At 53.3% G+C, this 22,755-nt stretch overlaps 1 protein-coding gene across 4 annotated transcripts; it reads right to left on the reverse strand.

The window, feature by feature from the left end:
• Nucleotides 1-2,588: 2,588 nt before the first annotated feature.
• Nucleotides 2,589-21,290, reverse strand: FAM163B (family with sequence similarity 163 member B). Of its 4 annotated transcripts, none has more exons than XM_005142475.3 (3): nt 21,193-21,290; nt 3,225-3,340; nt 2,589-3,075 (listed from the first exon to the last, which is right to left on the reverse strand). In XM_005142475.3, the coding sequence occupies exons 2-3, from the start codon at nt 3,315-3,317 to the stop codon at nt 2,686-2,688; spliced, it is 483 nt and encodes a 160-aa protein (XP_005142532.1). In that variant the 5' UTR covers nt 3,318-3,340; nt 21,193-21,290; the 3' UTR covers nt 2,589-2,685. The 4 variants fall into 4 exon arrangements, with proteins under 4 accessions (XP_005142532.1, XP_030899058.1, XP_030899059.1 ...); XM_031043198.2 differs by lacking the exon at nt 21,193-21,290 and adding an exon at nt 10,036-10,275; XM_031043199.2 differs by lacking the exon at nt 21,193-21,290 and adding an exon at nt 8,866-8,926.
• Between the last annotated feature and the right edge of the window lie 1,465 nt (nt 21,291-22,755).

A 22,755-nucleotide genomic window follows, 5' to 3' on the forward strand; every position in this document is an offset into this window, starting at 1 on the left:
CATTGCTCTGGGTTAGGGGTTCTCTGGGGTTATGTGTGCGGCTTTAGGAGCTGTGACCCTGAAGCTTCTCAGGAGTCTGCTAATAAAGAGGCCTGATACTGTGTCAGCAAGAAAAAGCCTTTCCTTGCCCCACATTTCTGCAGAGGTGACTCAAGGCTGAGCCAGAGTCTCTTCAGCATTGCCCGTACCAGTGTGTGCACTGTGGTTACCTCCACCAGGGAAATGCCTGTGCCTGTGTGGAAGCTTTGCAAATAGCCCCCCCCTGTATTTGAAGATGGACAGAAAGGGCAGCCCCAGATCCCAGGACAAAGTCATTTATTTTCTTGTTTTTCTTCTCCTCCCCCCTCCCCCCGATTCCCTGTACAACAGATCACCAGGTAAGGGTTAGGGAAAGCCACCAACCCTCTGCTCAGAATCCAAGCTACAGAGAACAAAAGCAAGGAACGAAGGAAGGAAGGAGGGAAGGAAGGTTGGTGAGAGAACTACAGTCACAAGAAATGCCAAGAGAAGGGCTCGATGCATGAAAACCTGGTGAGCACTGTACACAGGAGCAGGGCCCGGGCAGCGCTGACCCCCAGAGCAGAGGCTTCATGCTCCCGGAGGTGGCACTGCGCAGACCAAGCCAGGAATATCAAACACATACAAACCCAAACTTAGTCCCCTCCCACCCCAAACAGACCCCCCCGAGAAAGTCAAAGATGCTCATTTGCAAAGACTGACTCATACTTCAAAAGATTTGCTATGGAATTAAAAACCCTCATGGTTAAAAGTAAACTGTCCAGCTGGGTGCGTGCAAGGCATGGGAGCCGATGGGGCTGAAGCTGCAGCTTCTCCTTCCCATCACATCCTTAAAAAGGGGCTGGCACAGAGCACAGCCGAGGCCATCCGTGTCCTTTTGCATCCAGTCCGTCCTCCACCACTGTCCCCAGGTCCAGCGTGGTGCTTTTAACCTGAATAATGCACGGTCCAGGAGAAAGAGGGTGTTTGATCAGACAAAGTGGGAGCAGCATGAGGCTGAAGCAGGGAATCCAGACAGACAGCAGGAGCCAGAGCAATCAGTGCAGGGGACATGGCTCCTCTCTGGTGGCTCTGGACTGCCCAGCTGTGGGGAAGGGCTGCGGGAAAGATGTGAAAAAGGGGCTCTGCCTAAATTGACAGTGTTTTAACACGTTTCTGGATGGACAGAAAGTGTCATGGCTTTTTTTCTTTAACCCCCCTACAAATGCATGTAAATGTGTGCATGCAGGAGAGTGGGCACATACATGGTCATGGTCTTGCTTGCTCAGCACTCAGAAGTCACATGTGGGATTCATTATTTGGAGCAGGGATGCTGATTATTCAGAGAGGCCAGCTGTGGGTGTAAATTACACCATGTGCTATTCCCATATCCAGGTAATGCAATGGGTCTGCAAACTACCCTCCCCAGCCCAGCTCCACAGGGGATCCATGGGGCTGCCCCCGGGCTCCAGGGGCAGTGCTGTGCTCCCAGTGGCCATCATAACCCTGAGGAGTACTGCACCTCACACCTGGGAATCAGTGACCAACACGAGTGTGAGATGAGCTGGGCATAGGGCAGGGCTGTGCACACAAACACAGGACTGCACTATGGAGGGGTGGCAGGAGGGTGGGCAACAGGAGCCCTGCTCTGTGTGTGTGTATACAAGTGTGTATGGGCACTAGAGCTAGGTGCTGTCGGCTGCAGAGTGTCCCCACGGCCTGGCAGCAGGCACCTGCTGACTCACAGCAGGAGTCATTTTGCAGCCAACCATGTGCCCCACGGAATGGTGAGGGGGAGCGTTTAAGGGTGCACAATATCAAAATCCTCTTTAGAAAAGGAGAAAAGATGCAACACAGCACTAGGAAACCTTGTGTCCCAGCTGCAAAGGTCCTTCCCTGTGCTCCCCTATTGGGTTTGGTTTCTTGCTACCCCTCCGTACCACCATTTAGCATGGCTCTGCCTACACAGTGCAGAAACACAGTAATTTTTTCCCTTTTCTTTCTTTTGCAAAACTCTCCCATGAATTGCTGTGCTGCTGCAGCGATGGGTGCTGTGGTGATGGGCGCTGTGCTGCTGTGGTGATGGGTGCTGTGCTGCTGTGGTGATGGGTGCTGTGCTGCTGTGGTGATGGGCGCTGTGCTGCTGCGGTGATGGGCGCCGTGCTGCTGCGGTGATGGGCGCTGTGCTGCTGTGGTGATGGTCGCTGTGGTGATGGGTGCTGTGCTGCTGTGGTGATGGGTGCTGTGCTGCTGTGGTGATGGGTGCTGTGCTGCTGCGGTGATGGGCGCTGTGCTGCTGCGGTGATGGGCGCTGTGCTGCTGTGGTGATGGTCGCTGTGGTGATGGGTGCTGTGCTGCTGTGGTGATGGTCGCTGTGGTGATGGGCGCTGTGCTGCTGTGGTGATGGTCGCTGTGGTGATGGGTGCTGTGCTGCTGTGGTGATGGGTGCTGTGCTGCTGTGGTGATGGGTGCTGTGCTGCTGCGGTGATGGGCGCTGTGCTGCTGTGGTGATGGGCGCTGTGCTGCTGTAGTGATGGGCGCTGTGCTGCTGTGGTGATGGGTGCTGTGCTGCTGTGGTGATGGGCGCTGTGCTGCTGTAGTGATGGGCGCTGTGCTGCTGTGGTGATGGGCGCTGTGCTGCTGTGGTGATGGGTGCTGTGCTGCTGTGGGCTGGCAGGCAGCAGCTCCTCACACATCCGTGCTGATGCTGCGGCTGCGGGAGAAGGCCTCCCGCATGGCCGAGAGCCGGTTGGGGTTGAGTGCCTGCAGGTTGGCCACACTCACCGGCAGCTCCAGGTCCTCCTGGCTCACTGATGTGTAGCTCACGCGGTCACCACCATTGTGCAGCTCCTCAGGGGGCTCCTGCAGCAGGAAGGTGGGGGGCTCATAGGGACCACAGCTGGGGCAGCCCGGCCGGCTCGGGGCCGGCTTCTTGCTGAAGGGGGACGAGGTGTAGAGGGAAGGGCCGTTGGTCAGCACTATGTTGCGGTTGCAGTGGAGCGGCGGCATGTGGGAGTGCACAGCGAAGTCGGGCTCCTCCTCATCCTCCTCGGACTCATCCTTCTTGCAGCAGTAGTACTGAAATGGGACAGCCCCGTGAGGCTGCAGCTCAGCCGCGTCCCCATCTCCCACCCAGCCACTGAGGGGCACGACCCTGCGTGCCAGCCCCGGAGGCACTGCACTCCCAGCCCACTGCAGCAGCCCTGGGGATGTGTCCCCAGCCTTACCTGGAGCCTACAGTAGCAGAGGACAGCGATGATACAAAGCAAAATGACAGTCGCTAATATTCCACCTGTGATGACCACGGTCCCGGCTGTCATCCGCACTCTTCTCCATTAACAGCCTGCAAAAGTGAGCGCAGGAGGTGATGGGGTGTGGGGTGGTTGTGGTGAGCCTGGTGCTGGGTGATGCACCGGGGTACAGCTCCCCAAACCCTCAGCTCAGGTTTGGCCATCGGGAGAGCTCTGGGAGGTGAGGGACAGGATCAGGCCAGATCCTGGCACTGGGTGCCTGTGAAAGCCATCAGGGAGTCCCCATCCCCACTAAATGCCACCTTAGGGGTGCAGGGGGATAAAAAAGGGTTCATGTAGTGGGTGAGGAATTGAGTGAGCAGAAGCTCTGGGGTCACATTGGGCTATTCTGCATGCAGGACTCAGCGGAAATAAAACCTATCCATCAGCAGCAGCACACAGGGCACCCCTCGGCTCCTGCCTGGTGGCAGTGAGCTTCAGTGAAGGGAGAAGGAGCTTTGCTGTAAGGATTTCTGAGCTGGACACATTTTTCTCTGAGCCTATAATCCATTTTCCCCATGAAAACAATGTGGTATTTTAATTTGGAATAACTGGAGCTGCTAAGTGAGCCTTTAATGACAGCAGGGACAGGCCTCTCGCCTCCTGGGATGTGTCTGCTGGCTGCAGGAGGCACCAAGCTCCTCGCCTTCACCATAGCCAGGCCACAGGGTTGGGGGGATGTGGGACATCTCGGGATGATGCTTCTGACAGTTTCAGGCAAGCTGTTCAGTCCCACCACAGCAAAATGTGCATCTGGGACACAGTGTGCTGGGCATCACCGAGACACCATGGTTCAGCTCACCCCGTATGTGTGTTTTAGGGTACCACCATGGTTCAGCTCACCCCATATTTGTGTTTTAGGGTACCACCTGCACCCTTCTTTCCTTAGTGTCCCTTAGAGGAAGCCGCATGCTGCCAGAGTGGTAGTGGTGGAAGGTCCCTACTTCTGACACTGCTGGTCTCCCCCAGAGGGCAGATGCTGTGCATGAGCCCTGCAGTGCCAGTACATGTCTTGCTCTCAGCATCCCTATGCCAGGGGCTCATGCGAGAACTTGAGTTTCCTTTCCTCCCACACAGAATAAGACCAAGCTCTTTGTTACAGGAAGGGTGCTTGGGGAGCTGCTGGGGAGAGCTGCCTGCACACACCTGCAGGGATGCAGACAGCAGCACTAACACCAGCACCCCTCCACAGCTAAAGCTCTGGCAGCACTTCAGTGCCACAGACATTGGGCTGGGAGCAGGAGAAGCAGCACATTAGGAGAAAAGTCATACCCTGACCACCTACCCTACAAGCGCTTTAGCAAAGCTGTCCTTCAGCTCATGCTATCGGGTTAAAACAAAAAAACAGCCATCCCAGACCCAAATTACTTCAGCACCCGAGGAAAAGGAACCGTATCTGTCAAGGGTTTAACTCGCTTCCAAAGAAAATAAATCTGTGGCATATTTTCAGGCGTGTAATGTCCTGCTAAAGTTGGGCAAGTGCTGAATGGATAAAGCAGTATCATATTTTATGTTGCTGCTGAGCAGCGCTGCAGGAGGGAAGGTAATTTATAAGGATGTCTGAATGCCTTCGAGCAGCACAGCCACAGGGCAAGTGCTGGCCAAATCCTGACCCATTCCTCAGGCAAAATGCTCTGACGTGGCTCATGGGGGGAATGCAGTCAGGGGAAGGGTCTGTAAAACAGGGCACTGCCTGTTTGGAAACTGATTCCTGTTCAAAGAGGGATGAAGGCTGCAGACCTCAGGTGCTGTGGGCACACGCACAGGCCCAGCAGAGCTGGCTGGAAATGCCCATCTGTGGGCTGCTCCCGTGTGCAATCACAGTGTGGCCACGGAGCCCAGGGCCGGGCAGGGCAGGACCTGGCCCTGGGGAGAGCAGACTCAGGCCTGCAGTGTCTTGTGCACTCCATCATTGCCCAGCACCTTGTGCCCTGGCTCCCTCACCCGGGGGACAAGCAAGGGCTGCACGGAGCAGTGCCCCCTGTTTCTGCCCAGCTGCAGCCAGGGGACGTGCTCCGTACAGAGCAAGGCATTTGCTCTTCTATCCCCCCATAACATACTTGTCTGATTAAAGCTGTGTACCTGGAAGCATTAAACTCTTCAGCATGCAAAGGGCAAGGAAAGCAGAGCATGTGGAGGCCCATAAGCAGAACAATTCCTGTCTAGACCTCTTTTTACATTTGTTCCTAATTTCACGCTCCACAGGCTCCCAGATTCATATATTTAGTAATAAATATCCTGGTAGAAGGAAGTGCTTTGCAGCTCCACTGTGGTCTTGGGGAAAGTATGCAGGAGCCCTGGTATGAGGAATGCAGGCACTGAGAGATGTGGTCCCACCAGACGGGCCGCTTGGCTTCTTCCTCCCCCTCAGTAACGTTAGGAGCCCTCCAGCTACCGAAGATGAGTGAACGCCCCCAGCCCGTCTGCCCCATCTGAATCCAGCCCCCAGCACATTCTCCATCACTGCCAGAAGGCAGGGAAGGGGCTGTGGGGGGATGTTAACTCTGCACAGGCTGATGCTGCCAGCCCTGGAACCCTTTTCTTTAGGAAAGTCGTCCCAGTGCTGCAGGGTGACAGGATGGTGCTTCCTGGGGTTACCAGGAGCTGCCACACTGGCTGGGGCACACAGGAGCTTGGGTGCAATACTTTCTCCTTCCCCAGCACCCCACCCTGCTTTAACTTCCTAGTGCACAAAGGACAGATCACACTGCAAAAACCAATGCGTGGTTGCTTCAGGTTGCTCCTGGGTGAGCTGTTCGGCTTTAGACACAACCCGTGTACCAGCTGCCTGCTTTTCCCAGGGCTTCTGCTGCAGCTACAGCAGCACCATCCCTGCTGCCCTGCAGGGGCCGGGAAATCCCAGAGTGCAAGAAAATGTCCTTTCCTACTCCTTGCAGCCTGGAGGAGACACAAGCAGAGCTCACACCAGCTCCAGCCCCAGACTGGCAGCCTTTATCCTTGCTGACATCCCCTGCATGTCCCTGCATGGCTGAAGACATTCACTGCTCAGGAGCCAGGACTGCATTAGCTTCCACTCTCCCCTTCACTTGGGCATGGCTATGGGGGACTGTTGGACCTTCCTAACATGCTACAGTCCAACCCAGGGGGCTGGAGAAAGCTTCTCAGGAGCAACAGAGAATGGGATGGCACAGAACTCCACTTGATAATGCAGAGAGGAAAAGGGGCATGAGAAATCATCCAAAGTCACGACCTCTGTGGGTCTTGCTCTTGGTGGGCAATGTGGTGATTTCCCAGCTCATCCACACACAATGACTCATGATGCCAACACTTTTGACGAAGTCCCACTTCAGAAGAAAGGAAAGGCTCAGCAAAAAGCCAAGGAAATGGAAGAACACACGAGTGATGCTCGATGTCTGAGATGCCACTTCCCCAAGCTGCTGCTGCTGTTTTCTGCCTAGAGCTGGGTGCAGGCAGCACAGAGTAACAAGAAAACACAGTATAATGAACTGGTGAAGGCAGAGCAGGCTGGATCTGAGCCCTTGATGCTGCAAAGTTTCTGTGTGAGCCTGGCTCACACTTCCCTGTTTCCCCTCTGGTGCCACCAGAGAAGTGCCAAAGCTCTGCCAAGGGTAAACCCAAAAGAGCATCAGTGTGAAGGAAAAGCCACTTCCCACCATCAGCCACCAGCCTGGGAGGCAGGAAAGAAGCAAATAAACTAGGATCCAGAACCAGTTTGGTGGCAAATACAGCCTTATTTCTGCATTTACCCTGTTCCTGTAATCTTACCCAGTCAATGAACAAGAGCCGGTGCTAGGAGCCGCAGGCAGCGTGCCAGCGAAGACATCACACTGCCAGAGCCAGCAGAGAGGGCACCTGCCAGAAACACAGGCACAGGACACGGCTTTCCATACGAGAACCACTTTGAGCAGAAGGCCTGCATCACTTCTGTTTGCTTTCTCTCTCTTCCTCCTGACAGCAGCACTCCTGGCCTGGGGGCTGATGCTCTGTAAATAGCAGGGAGTTGAACAGCCAGGCCTAATGGGGGGGGGGGGGGTGGGAAAGAGCAGGGGAGGCTCCGTGCCTGTGGACCCGTCACTTCAACAAGAGCACCTGAGCACCCGCCAACACAAGGATGAGACCTGTCTCATCAATCCTTCCCCATCTCAGCAAGTACTTCCTGTGTGGGACCTCCATGTTTGTTTTGAGCATCCTATGAACATACTGCCCTTCACTCCCTGCTGTCCCCTCTGGGAAGGCTTCTCACAATTTCTGAGGCTCATCCATAGGAGACGGGGCCTCCTGAGTGCTGGAGATGCCTTGAGGATCCCAGCAGCTCTGTCCTTCTATCTGTGCTCACCGGTACTGTGCTCGTCCCATCTCTTTTTGGACACTGGTCCTTTCCAGGGCAGCTTCTGCAGTCAGCAGGGGCTTTCCCTACCCAGAAAATAGGTGTTTACTCCTGCTGATGCCCAGAGCAGGAGCACCAGATTTCAAAGGCAATCTGTACACAGTGCCTGATAAATTATTCAGCAGATAGGACATTGCTGTAGTACTGCTGAGCTCTGCAGAACAGGATCCTGGCCACCTCCAGGCAGGAGCTTGGGGCAGGCTGTGCTGGGGACCAGGGAAAGGTGCCAAGAGCTGGGCTGTCTCTGGGCACTGGATCAGCCACCTTCATGCTTGTTTTAGAGCCCTGGCAGGGAGGGTTAAGCCTGCAGGTACATCACACTAGTGCAAGACAAGCATCGGGCTGATACGGGGCTGTAACCCCTGTATTTGCATCAGTCACACCCCATGATAAACTGCAGCCAGGAACTGCTGCTCTGCCCATTCTCAGCTCAGCCCTTACAGCCAGAAAGCTCCCCTGTGCTCTCAGAGCAGTGTGATGGCTGGGCTGCAACGGGGAATACAGATGCTCAAATGTCACAGTGACCTGCTCCATTTGTCTGTTATTATCATCCAATATAATTATTATATATCATTAAAACACATAATTTTATAATCCAAACTGTTCAGTTAAATATCGCATGGCAGCCCAAAACCTCCTAGACAAGCCACTGCTCTTCTGGTGCTTACCAGTGTGTCAGCCGTTTCCAGTGGGTGAGGACACACAGTGTACGTACCCCTGCAGGTGTTCCTGTCAGTGGTGGCACTGCCAGGGCAGTTCATCAGCAATAAAACCCAGCAAAGGAGGCCCAGGCTATTCAGGAGATACATCACACAGCAACTGCCACTTGGAGTTTGGGGTTTTTCTGAAGCTTAAAAAAAACAGTAGTTTCTTGGGACAATTAAGGATCCCATCCCACCAATTGCCATTAGTTTTTGAAGCAGAGATTAGCTTTTAGAGAGCACACTTGAGCAGGCTGCTTTCAAAGAGCATCAGTCTAGGGGATGCCGGCCCCAGAAGTGCGCAAGAGGGAGTCTGTGCTCTGCAGTGATGAGGCAATAATTTCATTTAATACAACCAAATTATGCCTAATGAAAAATATTTGCACAGCTCATCAAAGTGGCACTGAGGCTTCCCAGGCACAACTGCCGGCGTGAATTTCAATGACTTCAGATGCTGAACAGAGTGCAACAGTGCTGCTGGGGAGGGATGGGGGAAATGCTCATTTACCCAGACAGCGCTTCCCATCCAGTGCCCCTGGGGCCATCTGAAGGTGCTCCTATCTTGCCTCAGAGGTAGTAGAGAAGGTGTCTGTGGGCAGTTCTGCATCACCTGGAATAAAGCAGAGTATGCTCACCCTGCTCTGCTCTTCTGACTCACTGTAAAACCGTACAGCCACATCCTAAAAAGCATCACCAGGGATGCTAGTGACATTGACAGGGATGCTAGTGATTTGGTGCTGCCCAGCAGTTCATCACTGGACACCAGCCTGCACTGTCATCTGCCCTAAACCCAGGCACAAGGAAGGAGCTGCTCCAGATGTGACGGACTCACCTCAGGTCCAACCCACGCACAGTGAGCTGCTGCAGGGGCTGTCAGGATTTGAGAGCTGCTGTCAAACCACAGCAGATGGTTTTAACCTCCCCAGTCCCACCTTTCTGCTTCACATTCTGCTTAAGTACCAGGAATTATTTCCATAAATCAGCTGGCAAGCAGGCCATAATCCCAAACACACAAAAGCAGCTTGAACTCCTCAAAAAAAACCCCCAAATAACCCAGAAAAGAAAAAAGAAAGACAGGCTCTCCATCACTTAATCATGTTCTGCATTACGGGTTAGTCAGCCTGAGATCCCAGCATCAGAGAGAGCAGGGTTTGGTATTAGCAGCTTGAGATAAGCTACTGCAATCACTGCAGAGTGCAAATAAGTCAGTGTGGGGAGCACCCACCAGCCCACCCCAGGGACTGGAAATGTCCCCTGGCCAACCTGAAAAGCTGAGGTTATCTTACTGAGGACTGACAACAAATCTGACTCCCGATCAGTACCTTTTCCTGCACAATTCACCGAGCAGGCATCACTCCTCTCCATCAGCATCCCTCAGGAGAGCTCAGTGCAGCCCCCAGCAAGGCACCGTCTGCTGAAGCGCCCACAGAAAGATCAAAAAGCCTTCGCTGTTACAAAACGCTGCTGAAATGAGGCACCAAAGGCAGGAAAAAAGGAATTTGTTCTCCTGAAAGAGCAACTCTTTCCAAAACTGCTCCATTCACCTGGATTTTAAAAGTTCTTCAGGCTGAAAACCAGCCCCAGGAGCACAGCCCAGGCAGAGGAGCCCTGGGGGACCTGGTGCCTTACCCCAGCAGCTCACAGCAGCTTTCCTGCTGTCCCATCTCCAAGCAGATACCTGGAGGGCAGGGTCTCACGGCTCAGACAGGGCTGGTGGGGCACCAGGATGAGATCCAGAGTCACCAGCTTTGCTCCTGGCAGATTCCAGCCCTGGCTGGGCACTGGAGCTGCCTTCCAGCCCCGGCTGGGGTGAGTCTGGCATTCCCAATCACTGTGGTCCTGGGACAAGTCATTTAGGGGCCAGGGAAGTTGTGCAGGGGCTGGGTACCCTCTGATGGCCACAAAAAGCAACAGAAGCAGCCACCCTCTTGGTGGCTTCCCCAGCAGCAGCTGCTTTAGCTCCAGAGATCTGTTGGCTCTGGCCATGCAGCAGTGTCTGCACGAAGCCTCATTCCTATGGGAGACTGGGAGGACTGGCCTGCGGGAGATGGACTGAGTCAGCCGTGCTGGGATTCAGTCCTGTGCTATTGGAAACACTACATGCTTTGAAGCTTGTGTCTGTGCCTCTGGCCCAGGCGGCCACAAAGCCACGCAGCTCCCTGCACAGCACCAGGAGCAGCAGCCCCACTGAGCACCAGCCTTTGTGCAATAACCCAGCTAAAGCCCTGGCTCAGCCCTGGGCCTCAGGCCTCAGCTCCCCTCTGGCTTTGGCAAACGAAGCAACACCCTGCCGAGAGAGAAGGCATTGCTATGCCAAAAGCCTGTTTTACAGACAGGGATACTGAGCCCTGGGCTGGTTAAGGCTCTGCTTTTGAAGCTCGGCCGCTTGAAATCTATCAGATATCAGGCCAGGCACTGGGTAAGCAGTGAGCTGGGGTCAGATCCACTCTCCTTCCACCCCTTACACCAGGGGCTGGGAAGGATGAGTCCCAAACCTGACCCAATGGCTCCTGAAGATGTCCTGAGATGCAGATGATCCATCAACCAGGGGCTGAGAGTAAATCCAGCAGCTCTGCATTTCCAAGAGGTATGAACAGAGCTCCTCAGGATGGGAAGAGCTTCAGCAGATTGAAGTCCTTCCAGCTGCACAACTCACTCTCATTGCTCAGGATTTCCTGAGGTGGGAGCACCATCTCCTTGATGCTCATGAAGTGCAGCAACCTGACAGCTCCAGGGACCTCCTTCCATCCCACCACACTGAGGTGCAGGAGGGGGACCAGCACCCCTCTGACATGTGCTGTTTCCTGAGCTGTCCTGGGCTCTGCCTCTCCAGGCAAACTGCCTATTCCTCGTGCTCCTCTGCACTCATGACAGAGTCCCTGCACCCTGTGTGAACTGGATGACTCCTGGGAGCTGCCTCCACAACCACCCAGCACCAGCAGCTCCAGCCAGGACCAGCAGGGATGTATGATGCTGCCTCAAGAAAACACATCACAAAAAGGGGAAGGGAGCTTCCGTAGTTTCCATAGCTACAGCTTTACATCCCTCTGGCACAGACTCAGGTTCAACCCATGTAATGATAAGGAAGCAGAGTGTTTTTCCCACTTCAGCCATACAAGGCAGCATGGTGCATGAATAAAGAAGTGGGGAGAGAGAAAGCTCAGTGATTCTGGAAATAACAGCTGAATGTTAAGGACCAGGATGTGAGGCTGCCACTAGCGCTGTGCTCCCTGCCCTGCCTGCCCCATCGCTTGGATGGGGCATGGGTTGCATTTGTAGGAAAGGAGGGAAGGAGCCCTCACAGCTCCCACTTGTCTGCATGGTGAGTGAGGCACACACCTGCATGCCACTTGATGTGGTCAGAGGCCAAAATCACATCATTTAAACTGCTGCCCACATGATGCTCCCAGGGTTGGACTTCAGAGAGACAGGAGCCAGCACAAGCAGTGAATCTGTGCTGCTGCCAGTGGAGTCACTGCCTGTAGGATCTGGGGACATGGGGTTTCCCTTGCTTCTTATCCATGCCTCGTACAAAAATTACACACTTAGGGCTGGTGCCAGCACCGTGGCTCATGCAGAAGGACACACACATTTGCAAACCACTCTGGTCATGAACAAGAGGGCGAAGAGCTTCCTCATTGCTTGTGACCAGGAGTTTTCCTACAGGCAGTAAAATCTCCTTATGTTATCCTTTTTAGTAAGGATTTATCATTGCTGCATCAGGGGAATTAATACAGACTGTCTGGGAGGGTAATTTTCAGAATCTTGGCAACTTACACTGAGCCAGTTCCAGTAAATTTTCCTTTTTCCCACCTTAATTCTGTTACAGCTTTTCCTGGGAAAAAAAACAAACCTACAACAACAAAATGAAGTGCAAAAAAGAAGAAAAGATAAAGTAATTTATACAGCTCAGCTGAAAACCATCGTAAGGCTAATAAAGAATCAGGAAACCCACACAAGTTGTTCTACTTGAAAGCACTTGGTCTTAACATTGATGCTGGGATCGGATGTTTGAAATCTAGACAGTTCCCAGGGACAGCATCTCTCAGAAATCACAATACACGTAATGGGCCTTTCTGCCCAGCATCAGCACTAGGACGATGCAAGCCCTGTCTTTGAAATGACTCCTTCCTGTGCGAGAGGCCCTTGGGAGCGATGTGGTGGCTCGTGCTTCCACATGCTCCCTTCCTGCCAGCTCCAGGAGCCAGAGCAGGGCTCCCACGGGCACCCAGTGGCACCAGGACCGGCGGAAGGAGCTCCCACCACTGCCACACGTGTCCGGCTCTGCTCTCCCCAGCTCCTCGTGTCTGCAGCAGATCAGTGCCAGCAGCTTCCCCAGCAGGCTGCACTTTCTGCCTTCCTTGCTTAAATGACGTCTGGCTTGCAGCACTCACAGGACCAGAAAACATCAAACGTCTCCTCTTTGAAAGCCAAGCCTCAGACCAGTGTGTGAATCACCCCTGAGCATCTTGAGCCCTTCCTTGGCCTTTCTGGAGAGTGGACAGGGCAGGGAACCAACAGCAGCTCTTCTTGCAGTGCAGTGGGCTGTGCTCCCTGCAGCCACCAATGTCAGATCACTAAAACCCCTGACCATGAAGAAATGGCTCCATCCATCCTGGAAAGCAAGAGGAGACTCACACATCAGCACTTCCCCCCTCCACCCTATGAATCCCAACTGAATTTCACCATTCTCTACTTGCACCATGAGTTCACTTTGCTTGAATGTGTTTTCTTGAACTTGCTGGAAATTGGGTATGTTGTACTGTTAAATACCACTTTCTGCCCCAGCACTAACCTTGTAGTTGTGATGAACTGGGAGCTCACAACCAAAGCATCAAAACCTTTCACTGAACCTATGCTGATGTTCTGGGCTCTTTGGACATCACCCCTGGACATCAGATACTGATGCTGTAGCACCAAAAGGAGCACTTCTTTAACAGCCCACCTCAATGGCAAACTGTACAGGAACCTGAAGTTTTAGTCTTACAAAACCCAGACCTGCAAATGTGCCCTGAGCCTGGGAGTGCTCTTTGGCAGACCAGAGCCCATCAGAAACCAGGTGCCTGACTTGCGATAGAGCTCTGCCTGCAGGAGATGCCCCTCACAAGGTTAAACAGACCACAGGTCTCCTCTGGGAACTGGAAATACATTCACTGCTGCCTAAAGCACTGGCCTGTTTAATAAAACACCCTGCAGCCTGCTGCCTGTGTCTGGGCCTGACAGCAGAGGGACCAGGAGCTCCTGCTGAGAGCATGGGACGCTTCTGATGGGTTGAATTAGGATATGGTGAAACTGCACTAGGCTGTGATGTGCAGGTTACAGGCAATGCCAGCATTCCTACCAAACAAAGCATGTCATTTCAGGTTCCTGCAAGTGTTCTCATTTTTGTTCATGTTTGGAAGCATTAAGTTTTTGAGCAAGACCCAAGCCCTGGCTATAGCAAGAGTTCTGAGCCTGGGCAACTCTAATACTCTGAGGTCAACAGCACTGCCACAGCCCAGCAAAGTTCATGCTTTATATTCACTACCAATCAAGCCAGACAGTGTTTTAACGACCAACCTGTTGTCTGTCAATCCTAACATTCAACAACATAACACAAGATTTACAAAGGTACCCAGAAAGCAAGTAAGATCAGTGCTTAGTTTCTCAGAAACTGGTATCACAGTCTTGTGTTTTCTATAACCTATGTTGTTTTGTTTAAAAGTACAACAAAAACAAAGATGTGATGCCAGAAACACAAGGGAAAATATGTGCAGCCAAGAAAACCCCACTTTCTGTGGGCTGAATCTGCTCCCACGAGCTACTGTGAGAATCAGGAATAACTCTTGAGAAGACAGTAACGCTGAGCTGCTGTGGATCAGAAGCAGCAAGCTGGGACTGTCTAATACTAATTACACACATATTATGCTTGTCTTTCAGGGTGACTCCTGCCCATAGGATGTCACATCCAGCCCTGGCTGGAGGGATACCACCAGACTTTCCCTGTGCAGCACAGTCAGAGCATCCCACTCATGATCTGGAACTATTACCCCAGCCCCTCCTTTGTGTAATATAACAATAAACCCACAGAATTCTCCTAATAGCAAACCCATATCAACATGTATTATCCTTCCCTCCCAACTCCACTCCCACTCTCACAGCACGGCTATTTTCCCCAGATCCCACCACTAATCTTCCCAGGGCTTAACTACCCAGCAGGCAACACCAATTAAACCAAGACACCTCCTTTTCCTTCCACATGAGAGCCTTATAAATTGCATCCCTGTAAATCCCTGCTTGCACTGGCTCACAGAGGAGACAGAGAGATCTCCAACAACAAGGCCTTGCATTTCCTCAGCCAGGGCACTGTAGCCCTTGCTCAAAAGCAAGCCTCAAGCAGCCTCCACACTGCATTTTCTTCCCAGGCGGGAGTTTAACTCAAATTGACACAAAAGGCACCAATGTCTCACTCTGTAACTCACGTATATTGTGTAACTAAAGAGTGACAACCTGCACGGTGTGGTTCTGTGCATTCAAGGGTGGGAAACCAGCAGGAAGAACAAGCTCTGTAATCCAGCTATGGAGGCAGACAACTCATAAAGGAGAGACTTAATGGTTTGCCAGAGTTCAGGCAGGAAGATCCACACCAGGTCTTAAAACAAATCCATACCAAAAGCAAAGAGAATACAGATGTAAACTACATGGCAAAGCACGAGCGATATCCCTGCTTAAATGGGGAAGCAAACACAGGTTCCAGGGCAGCAGCTCCGCAATGGGTTTGCACTGTCCCTGCCCATCACCTCAGAAACACTGAACTGATTCCTAGGGAAAAGAACAAACAATCCGGACGAGCGAAGGTGGAAGGTTGGGAATAAACATGAGCAAAGCTATCTGTAGGCAAGTTCTTCTCACAGGAAACGTGAGGGGATGCTTTAGCAGTGCTGTGACTTGCAGGCTGTAACACAGCTGCTGGGGACTCATCTGGCACTTGCCTGTGTACTCCCTGTCTCCTGGCACATTTCTGCTTCACCACAAAGCACCAGCATTTGGGGAGCCCATGCACCAGCATCCATGGAGCCCATGCACCAGCATCCATGGAGCCCATGCACCAGCATCCATGGAGCCCATGCACCAGCTTTTGCAGCAGTCTGACATCTCCCTGTTGTGACTGGTGGCAGTTTACGAGTCTGAACCTCAAAACATTTTGATCCACTTCAGTTGAAGTGACCTGAGATGGAGAGAAGTGGAGAGTGGGGACAATGACTTCTGGATCCATCAGGAGGCTGCGGCTGTCCCCAGAGGGTTTCCAAGCAGCTGGATCACCCCACAACCTGACTATTCACCTTCCCCCAGGCAGCCGCTTGCCTTTCACTAATGCTGGTGTGCTTTCCCCTTTGATCTCAAACAGCCCAAACCTCTCTGTGAGCAGAGACAGCCTGGTTTTAACTGATGCCAGCTCTGCAGGTATGGGCAGAACAGTCAGTGCTACACAAGGCCACTTCTGTTCACATGGTCCAGCCCAGGTTTCCAGGCAGCTGAGGGACAAGGGACTGCTCTGCACAGGAAAAAATGAAACCTCAAAGGACTTCTCCTCCCAGTTTGCTAAGAGTTCCCCCCAGCAGAAAGGGAGGAAATCCCAGCTGTGTGCCATGCCCACTGCTTGCAATGCCCCCAATATAATAAGCTTATGAGCTTCTGCAGCTCAGACCCTTTGATGAACTTGTACCAGGACAAAAGCCACAGTGTGGCCTCAAAGCCATACCTAAAGCTGGCAGTGTGGAGAGCTTCATCCCCCACCTCACAAGATCATCTCCTCTATCCCCTGCCCAAGAGAGGCCACCGAGTGCAGCCTTGCAGGAGCCGAAGCTGGAGTTTGGCAGCAATTAAAAAAACAACAAAACCAAGCTTTGTCACCCAAGGCCATTTTTCAGGCTGAGCTTCACCAGTTATTGCAGCACCTAAGCCTTCTGTAATGGATATCTCGGAAAGGAAGGAAGAAGAAGACTGCTGCAGAACAGGAGCAGTGGCTGACCTGAGTGAGGGCAGGGCAGGAGCACTGGCACACAAACAGGAGGGAGAAGGCAGCCTGGCCTGTGCATGTCCTGAGCATCCCTGAGCCCTGCTGAACACCCCTGGGCATCCCAGAGCTGGTACTTACTGCTGGGGTGCTCCACAGCACTGACACAGCCTCACGGCAGCACTGGGTGAGGCTGAGGAGGGCTGGAGCCAGTCCTGGTGTGGGCAGAGCGCCCCAGTTGGCTCCAGGACTCCACCAGCACCCTCTGATCTCCCCACCTCGAACAGACAAAACCAGTGACTCGCTTTCCTTCCCATCATGGCCCTCCGAGGGGCATGAACCCAGTGGTGAGAATGACTGTGTTTGCCTGGGGCTGAAGTAAGAGCTGGGAGCGCTTTCTGCCAGGAGTGGGTACAGATGCAAGGCCAGTGAGTAACTGAAGTCACATCACTTCCCTCCTGCCACATGTGAGCAGCATCCGGCACCCGAGCGAGGGAAGGGGATGATGCTGGCACTTGGCTTCTGATGAACATTCACTTGCCCTCCTATCCCTTGTGTGTTAAGGCTGCTGCCGGGGCTGGGACATGATGAATAAAGGTGTGGGCTGCAGAGCGTCTCCTACAGCGGCCTCAAGTGCTGCAGCCTCCCTCTCCCTGCAGAGCTGCCGCCCTCTGCTCAGGTGCTCAGCAGCACCTGCTCTATTCACTGCTCATACTCCTTTTCTTTGCAGAGCCTTGGGGAGGACTCCTTCTCTTGACCTCCCTGCTGATGTGAACCCTGCTGCCCTATTATGCTGATCTCAGGCTGGTTTTTACTTTTGAACTGCTGGTGGTCCCCTCTCCATCCCCACCTGTGCTCCCCACAGCCAGGCACACCTGGCCCTGGCTTGATCCATCCACTACTGAAGTAAAAGGAAAATCTCCTCCTGTTTTCAGGTTGGATCAGGTCGCTGGCCTGGCAAGAGTGCGCTGAGTCTTGCTTTTGGGTTTCTGCTAAGTTTCCTCTAAAATGTCCTTTAGAAAAAGGCAATTAGCACAGTGCCATTAAGGCTTTATCCATTGCACAGCCAGACAACTTGCCAGGAGTCTTTTGAAATGACCTTTAAACAATAGATCCTGTCTTATTTACTGCATGTTTCTGAATGCAACAGTAATGCATCCAGATGTCACCCGTGTCTACCGTAGGCCTATTTCTGGAAACACACCACAGGCAAATTGCTTGGCTGATGTCAGATGGTGTTGTAGGGAGAATGTGACAAGTTTCCATCTCTTTGACCAAAGCTCAGAGATGGTTTCAGGGCGGCAGAGCTGCGTGAGCCTCCACCTCAGTGCCTCCAGTGGCTCCTGCACTGGACTGGGCAGAGCTCCCATGCTGCTGTGCTGGGTGAGTGCTGCTGCATGTGGCACGTGTCCTGCAGGTCAGTGGTGGGGAGAGAAGCACTGGAGGCACAGAGGAGAGGCTGAGCTACCTCGTGGCCAGGCAGAATGGGGGAAGATGTCTCAGTGCCATTTATTCTGCATGGAGACAAACACCAGCTCTGATCAAACACAGGTGCTTGTTTCAATGGGCAGGATAAATCTCTGCCTGAAGTGGGTGAACAGAACTGCTCCAGCCCCTGGCTCATCGCTTGTCTCCACTCTGTGGCCTGCCCAGAAGAGCGCCATGGAGATGCCCAGCAGCAGCATCCAGGGCTGCACCTCACACCACTGCCCTCCAACTGCACTGAGGAATCTGCACTCTGGGCCATGAGGATGGGGCACAGTCACTGATGTGTGACTTAGGCCTCAAGCAGCTTGGCTCCTGTCCCTCCTTTTGCGCTGCCTCTGACACAGGCACCTTGAGAACCGCACAGTCCATTGGAGCCAGGTCCTCCCTCTGGTGCCCTGAACTGCTGTTAATGGGTCATGGCTGTTACTGAGCTTTCCAGGGACAGAAGTGTCCAAGGAGTTTCAAAATGTTGTTATGACTTTCAGTTTTTTTCTTCAACCTTTCCAGCTGACCTCTGTTCAGGGCTGTTCTCATGGGGATCACAGGCTCCTGAGGCCCCAGCCTTGTCCAGGTTGGCCTCAGCTGTGATCTGAAAGGTCTGAAGAAGGTCAGAATCCATCACGCAACCTATTTGTCATCCCTCTGCAATCTGCGGGGCTAGGATAGTGCCTTTTTCTCAGGCCAAGGGTGAACACACCCAGCTTACTGTAATAAATTAGATCAGGAGGACAGAAGGAGACAACAATGTCATGGGAAGAAGTGTAAATTAGAATGAGAACAAATGGCAAGCTCAGCCCCAACATCTGCCATCTCTCCCCATCCCTTCCCTGCTCTTCTTCAATGTTATAAGCTGTATCACAAGCTGTGGCTGCCGGAGGCCTGCCAGCAACAAGCACCTTTTCACTGGCCATGTCCTTATCCATATCCATGACAACATGACAGACAGGTACCAGAACACAGCGAGCAAGAAGGTACCAAGTCATCTCCATTTCTTACACCAGCAGTAATGCAGCCAGGCACTGCACAGCCACATGGAAAGGTCTGAGTTAGGCAAAACCCTCCCTGACCCATGTACTGGGCACTGAGGATGTGTCCTGATGTGCCCAAAGAATGGGGCACAGACTTCTTGAGCCTGTGAGTAAGCAGCTGAGCTCTCTGGGCTGCACTAAATGCTTGTCTGAGTTAAACTCCTTTGTCTCTTTGAATCTGGTGCCTGGAAGAACTTTCAAAGGCTTCTAAAGGAGTGTTCAGGGTCAGTGGGTGTCAATCAGCCCTAGACATGGGAATGCCTTTAGAAAAAGTTGGGTCAACATGCCACTGACAGCAAAAAGGTCTCCTGTCACTTGGTCACTCCTGAACATGGTCTTAGATTGCAAAGCCCATGAGACCAAACCTTCAAGCTTGACTCTTGTGTCACTTCCATGAGGGGTTAGGGATTGCTGCAGTTGCAATGGAAAAGGATGAGGAGACGTGACAGTAGAAGGATCCAGGCTTTGCTGGAAAACAGACTGAAGCCCAGCAGAGAGCCATCCAGTAACCACAGCGCTGGCAGCGTCTTGCAACTCTTGTGCTCGGGGAGGCACAGGTATTTAATAGCTACCTGTATTTTTACTGCTGTTTCCTTCCTTTAACCTCACAACCCCCTATCCTTCTTAAGTGAGAACCAATGCACCGAGGGATGATAAATCAACATCAGTCACTTTGCAGGTGATTTTGTTGAAGTTCTTTATATCTACTGAGCACCAGCACCATTCCTGTCATCATCCTGCACAGAAATCCTGACACACAGAGGAAGGAGGCTCACTTCTAATTACAGCTGCACAGTCTTTAAGGTATTTGAAGTCTCTTTTCACCACCTGACAGCCATAATGCATCTTCCTGCTCAGTTCAGACAAGACAAAAACCAACTGCGAAAGACTGCAAACAGCCTTCCATTGTTCACACACCATCGCAAGGGGCAGGAGCCTAAATACAGGTGTGGGGGGCAGCTCAGGCACCCACAGGGTCACACACAATTGGTGCAAACTGTTTTCTCTTAGGGGTATGCAATTTAGATGCTTACTCAGTGACGGTAAACCCAATGACCAAAACCCCATCTCATTGGGCTTGTTGCTCAGTCGAGGTCACCCAGGAGCACTGTCTGCACTCTAAACACTGGGATATCCACCAGGGTTCCTAAAATGACAGACATCCGTCATGAAAGACTAAAGCTCGTGATTTTACCTCCTAGGTCTTATGCTGATTTCACTGCTCATTTTAGGCTAGGAGACAATCTGTTGAACCTCAAAATGCAGTCTTCTCTTACCTTTAATTTATTCTGTCAGAAAACTGTCTACCTTAATGAGTATGAGCACACCCCCACTGCCTTCCAGGCTTGGTGATCTGTTATGTCAAATATAAATAATCCTGTCTGAAACCAGGCGATACGAGGAAATGAAAAGCCATCTTCCCTGGGGGATTTCTCTCTCCCTCCCACAGCCCCCCCCGAGCCCAGAGACTACCTTCAGTGTCCTGAACAACGTCCATGTGCCTCAGAAAGCACAGACCTGGACAGCTGCTGTATTAGTGAAACAGTGATAAAACCCAGCCCACAGATAATTGTGCTGTTGCCTTCCTCACATTCAACCTGGAGTCCTCTCCATTACCATTGCTTCACTGTGTGTGAGCAAGCTGGGTGGTTTGATGCCTAACCTGGGGCTGGGATATTCTCTACAAACTCCTCTGGATGGAATGGGGGGTCCCAACGTCCTTTGGAGCCAGGACACAAGACAGAAACAAACCTTTGTCCTGGTGAGATGCCCAGACAGGCTACCAAGAATGTTCACTTTCAGCCCCATGCTGATGGTGCAAAGGATAAGCTGTCCCTGGGGCAGAGAAGGATGTAACTCAGGCAAGCCAGGGGATGGGGACAGCTTTGCCACCCCATCCCTGAGAGATGCTTTCATGACCTCCTTTATAGGCATGGCTTGGAAACTAAAGATGCTGTAGGACGAGGGAAAACCAAGCCTGGGGCACCCTGGTAACTGACCAGTCTCCCTGAGCCCGGCTCTCGGGGAGCAGGAGCTGTGCAGTTCTCCATTCCCTGTTCGCTCGGACCCCGCTCCCAATCCCTTCCCAGCCCCAGCTCCCGCAGCCGGGGCTGTCCCCGCCTTCCCCCTTGCCGGCATCCCCGCGGGTTCCGCCGGTTCCCATCCCGCCGCTGCCGACCGGGGCTCCGGATGCGCCGAGGGGGTGGTGGGAGAGAAGTAAACAGGGACCTCGGTGTGACGGGAGCCGGGCACAAGGAGCCGGGCACCGGCGGTGCCTGTGCTGTGCGGTGCCGGAGCCCCCGCGCCGCTGCCTCTCGCTTACCTTCAACGGGGGAATGGTGCCGGATCTCGCAGGTGAGGACCGCAGCTCCCGAAGCCTCTCCCCGGAGAGCCCGACAGGAAACCCTTGGAACTGATGAGGGAATGATGGAGGCGGCCCCGCGCGGCGCGGACGCTGCCGGGGTGCGGGCGGAGCGGAACCGGCAGCGCTACGCTCGGCACATGGCCGAGCCCCGCAGCCGCGGCTCCGCGGGGGACCCCCCCTCCCCGCCCCAGCGCCGCCGGGGCCGCCAATGACGGCGGCAGCAGAGGAGCGGCCCCCCCCCCCGAGCCTCGCACCGCCCGCAGCACCCCCCGCACCCCCCCAGGGCTGCGAGCCTGACCTCGGGGTCATGGAGGGGGGAAGCAGAGGAGACCCGAGTGACCTCCCTGGAATCGGTGTACCTTATGTGTACCCTATGGAGCTGGGAACACTTCATGGAACCGGGGGATTCCCTCGCACAGAGCTGGGAACACCTCAGTTTGGCCGAGGGAGCTTCCATCCCCAGCACAGGGAACCCACCCCACCTCCCACGGGGAAAAATAGAAAACCAAGGAAAACCCCACAGCATTCCCCCTTCAGCCCCACAAGGGTTATGGGACACTTTACATGAGCTGCGACTTTGTCCCATGCATGTTTCTCGGGTGCTATGTTGAGGGTTTTGCCAGCTGGTTTCTGTACAAGCCACCACTGAGATTTCTTCCCAAACCCGTACCTGTTCCAGGACAGCCTCAGCTACTGCAGAAGCCCTTGTCCACAGCTTCCTCCGAAGTCACCGTCGCTGTACAGGGCATTCTGGGCACTCGCAGTGGTGATTCACAAGACACAAGTCTTTGGTGTCACGGCCCAGAGCTGAAAAAGCCAGTGCTTGGTAACAGCAGAACTTGGACCAACCCTGCGGTTGGAGCTGGCATCACCCCTTAGCAGGCTGGCAACCTGCAGAGGCACTGGCATTGAACGCCTGTCCCAGCCACGCAGGGAGGTTGTCCCCATCCCCAGGCTGCTGTGACAGGGAGGCAAAACCTGCCCCAGCCCTCCCGCTGCATCCCTGAGAGCAGCAGTCGCCCTGAGCAAAGCAGTGCCTTTGCTCCCCAGGCAGGGGGGGATGCTCGGGGTGTCTGTTGGCTGCCATCAGCCTTGGCTGCTGTCACCCACGTCATCTGTGAGACATCAACCTCCTCAGGCCACAGGGACCCTTCTGCAGGCCACTGCCCTGGCCAGCCCCCCGGTGACGGCACAAGGAGGACAAGCATGTCCAGCCTGGAGTGCCTCTGGCTGTGGGGATCTGTGACCCTTGTCCCACAGTGTTTATTCCCTGACTCACATTTCCAGTCCCAGAGTTATCCCTATGAGCTAACTTAATTTTTCTCTTTGGCAGTTTTAGCCCATTGATACTTGTTCTGTCCTTGTTGACTGATGAGAATAATTAGTCTCTGGTCCTTTTATAGCACATCTGCTCTTTTTAAGATGGTATCGCTTATAGCACTCTTTTAATCTATAGAGAGGGAAACAGTTGCATTTAATTAATTGCTCTCTAAATAAACTAATTACTGCCAGTAATTTCAG

The sequence above is a fragment of the Melopsittacus undulatus genome, chromosome 11 (assembly GCF_012275295.1).
Source record: "Melopsittacus undulatus isolate bMelUnd1 chromosome 11, bMelUnd1.mat.Z, whole genome shotgun sequence".
In the NCBI taxonomy this organism is placed as follows: domain Eukaryota; kingdom Metazoa; phylum Chordata; class Aves; order Psittaciformes; family Psittaculidae; genus Melopsittacus; species Melopsittacus undulatus.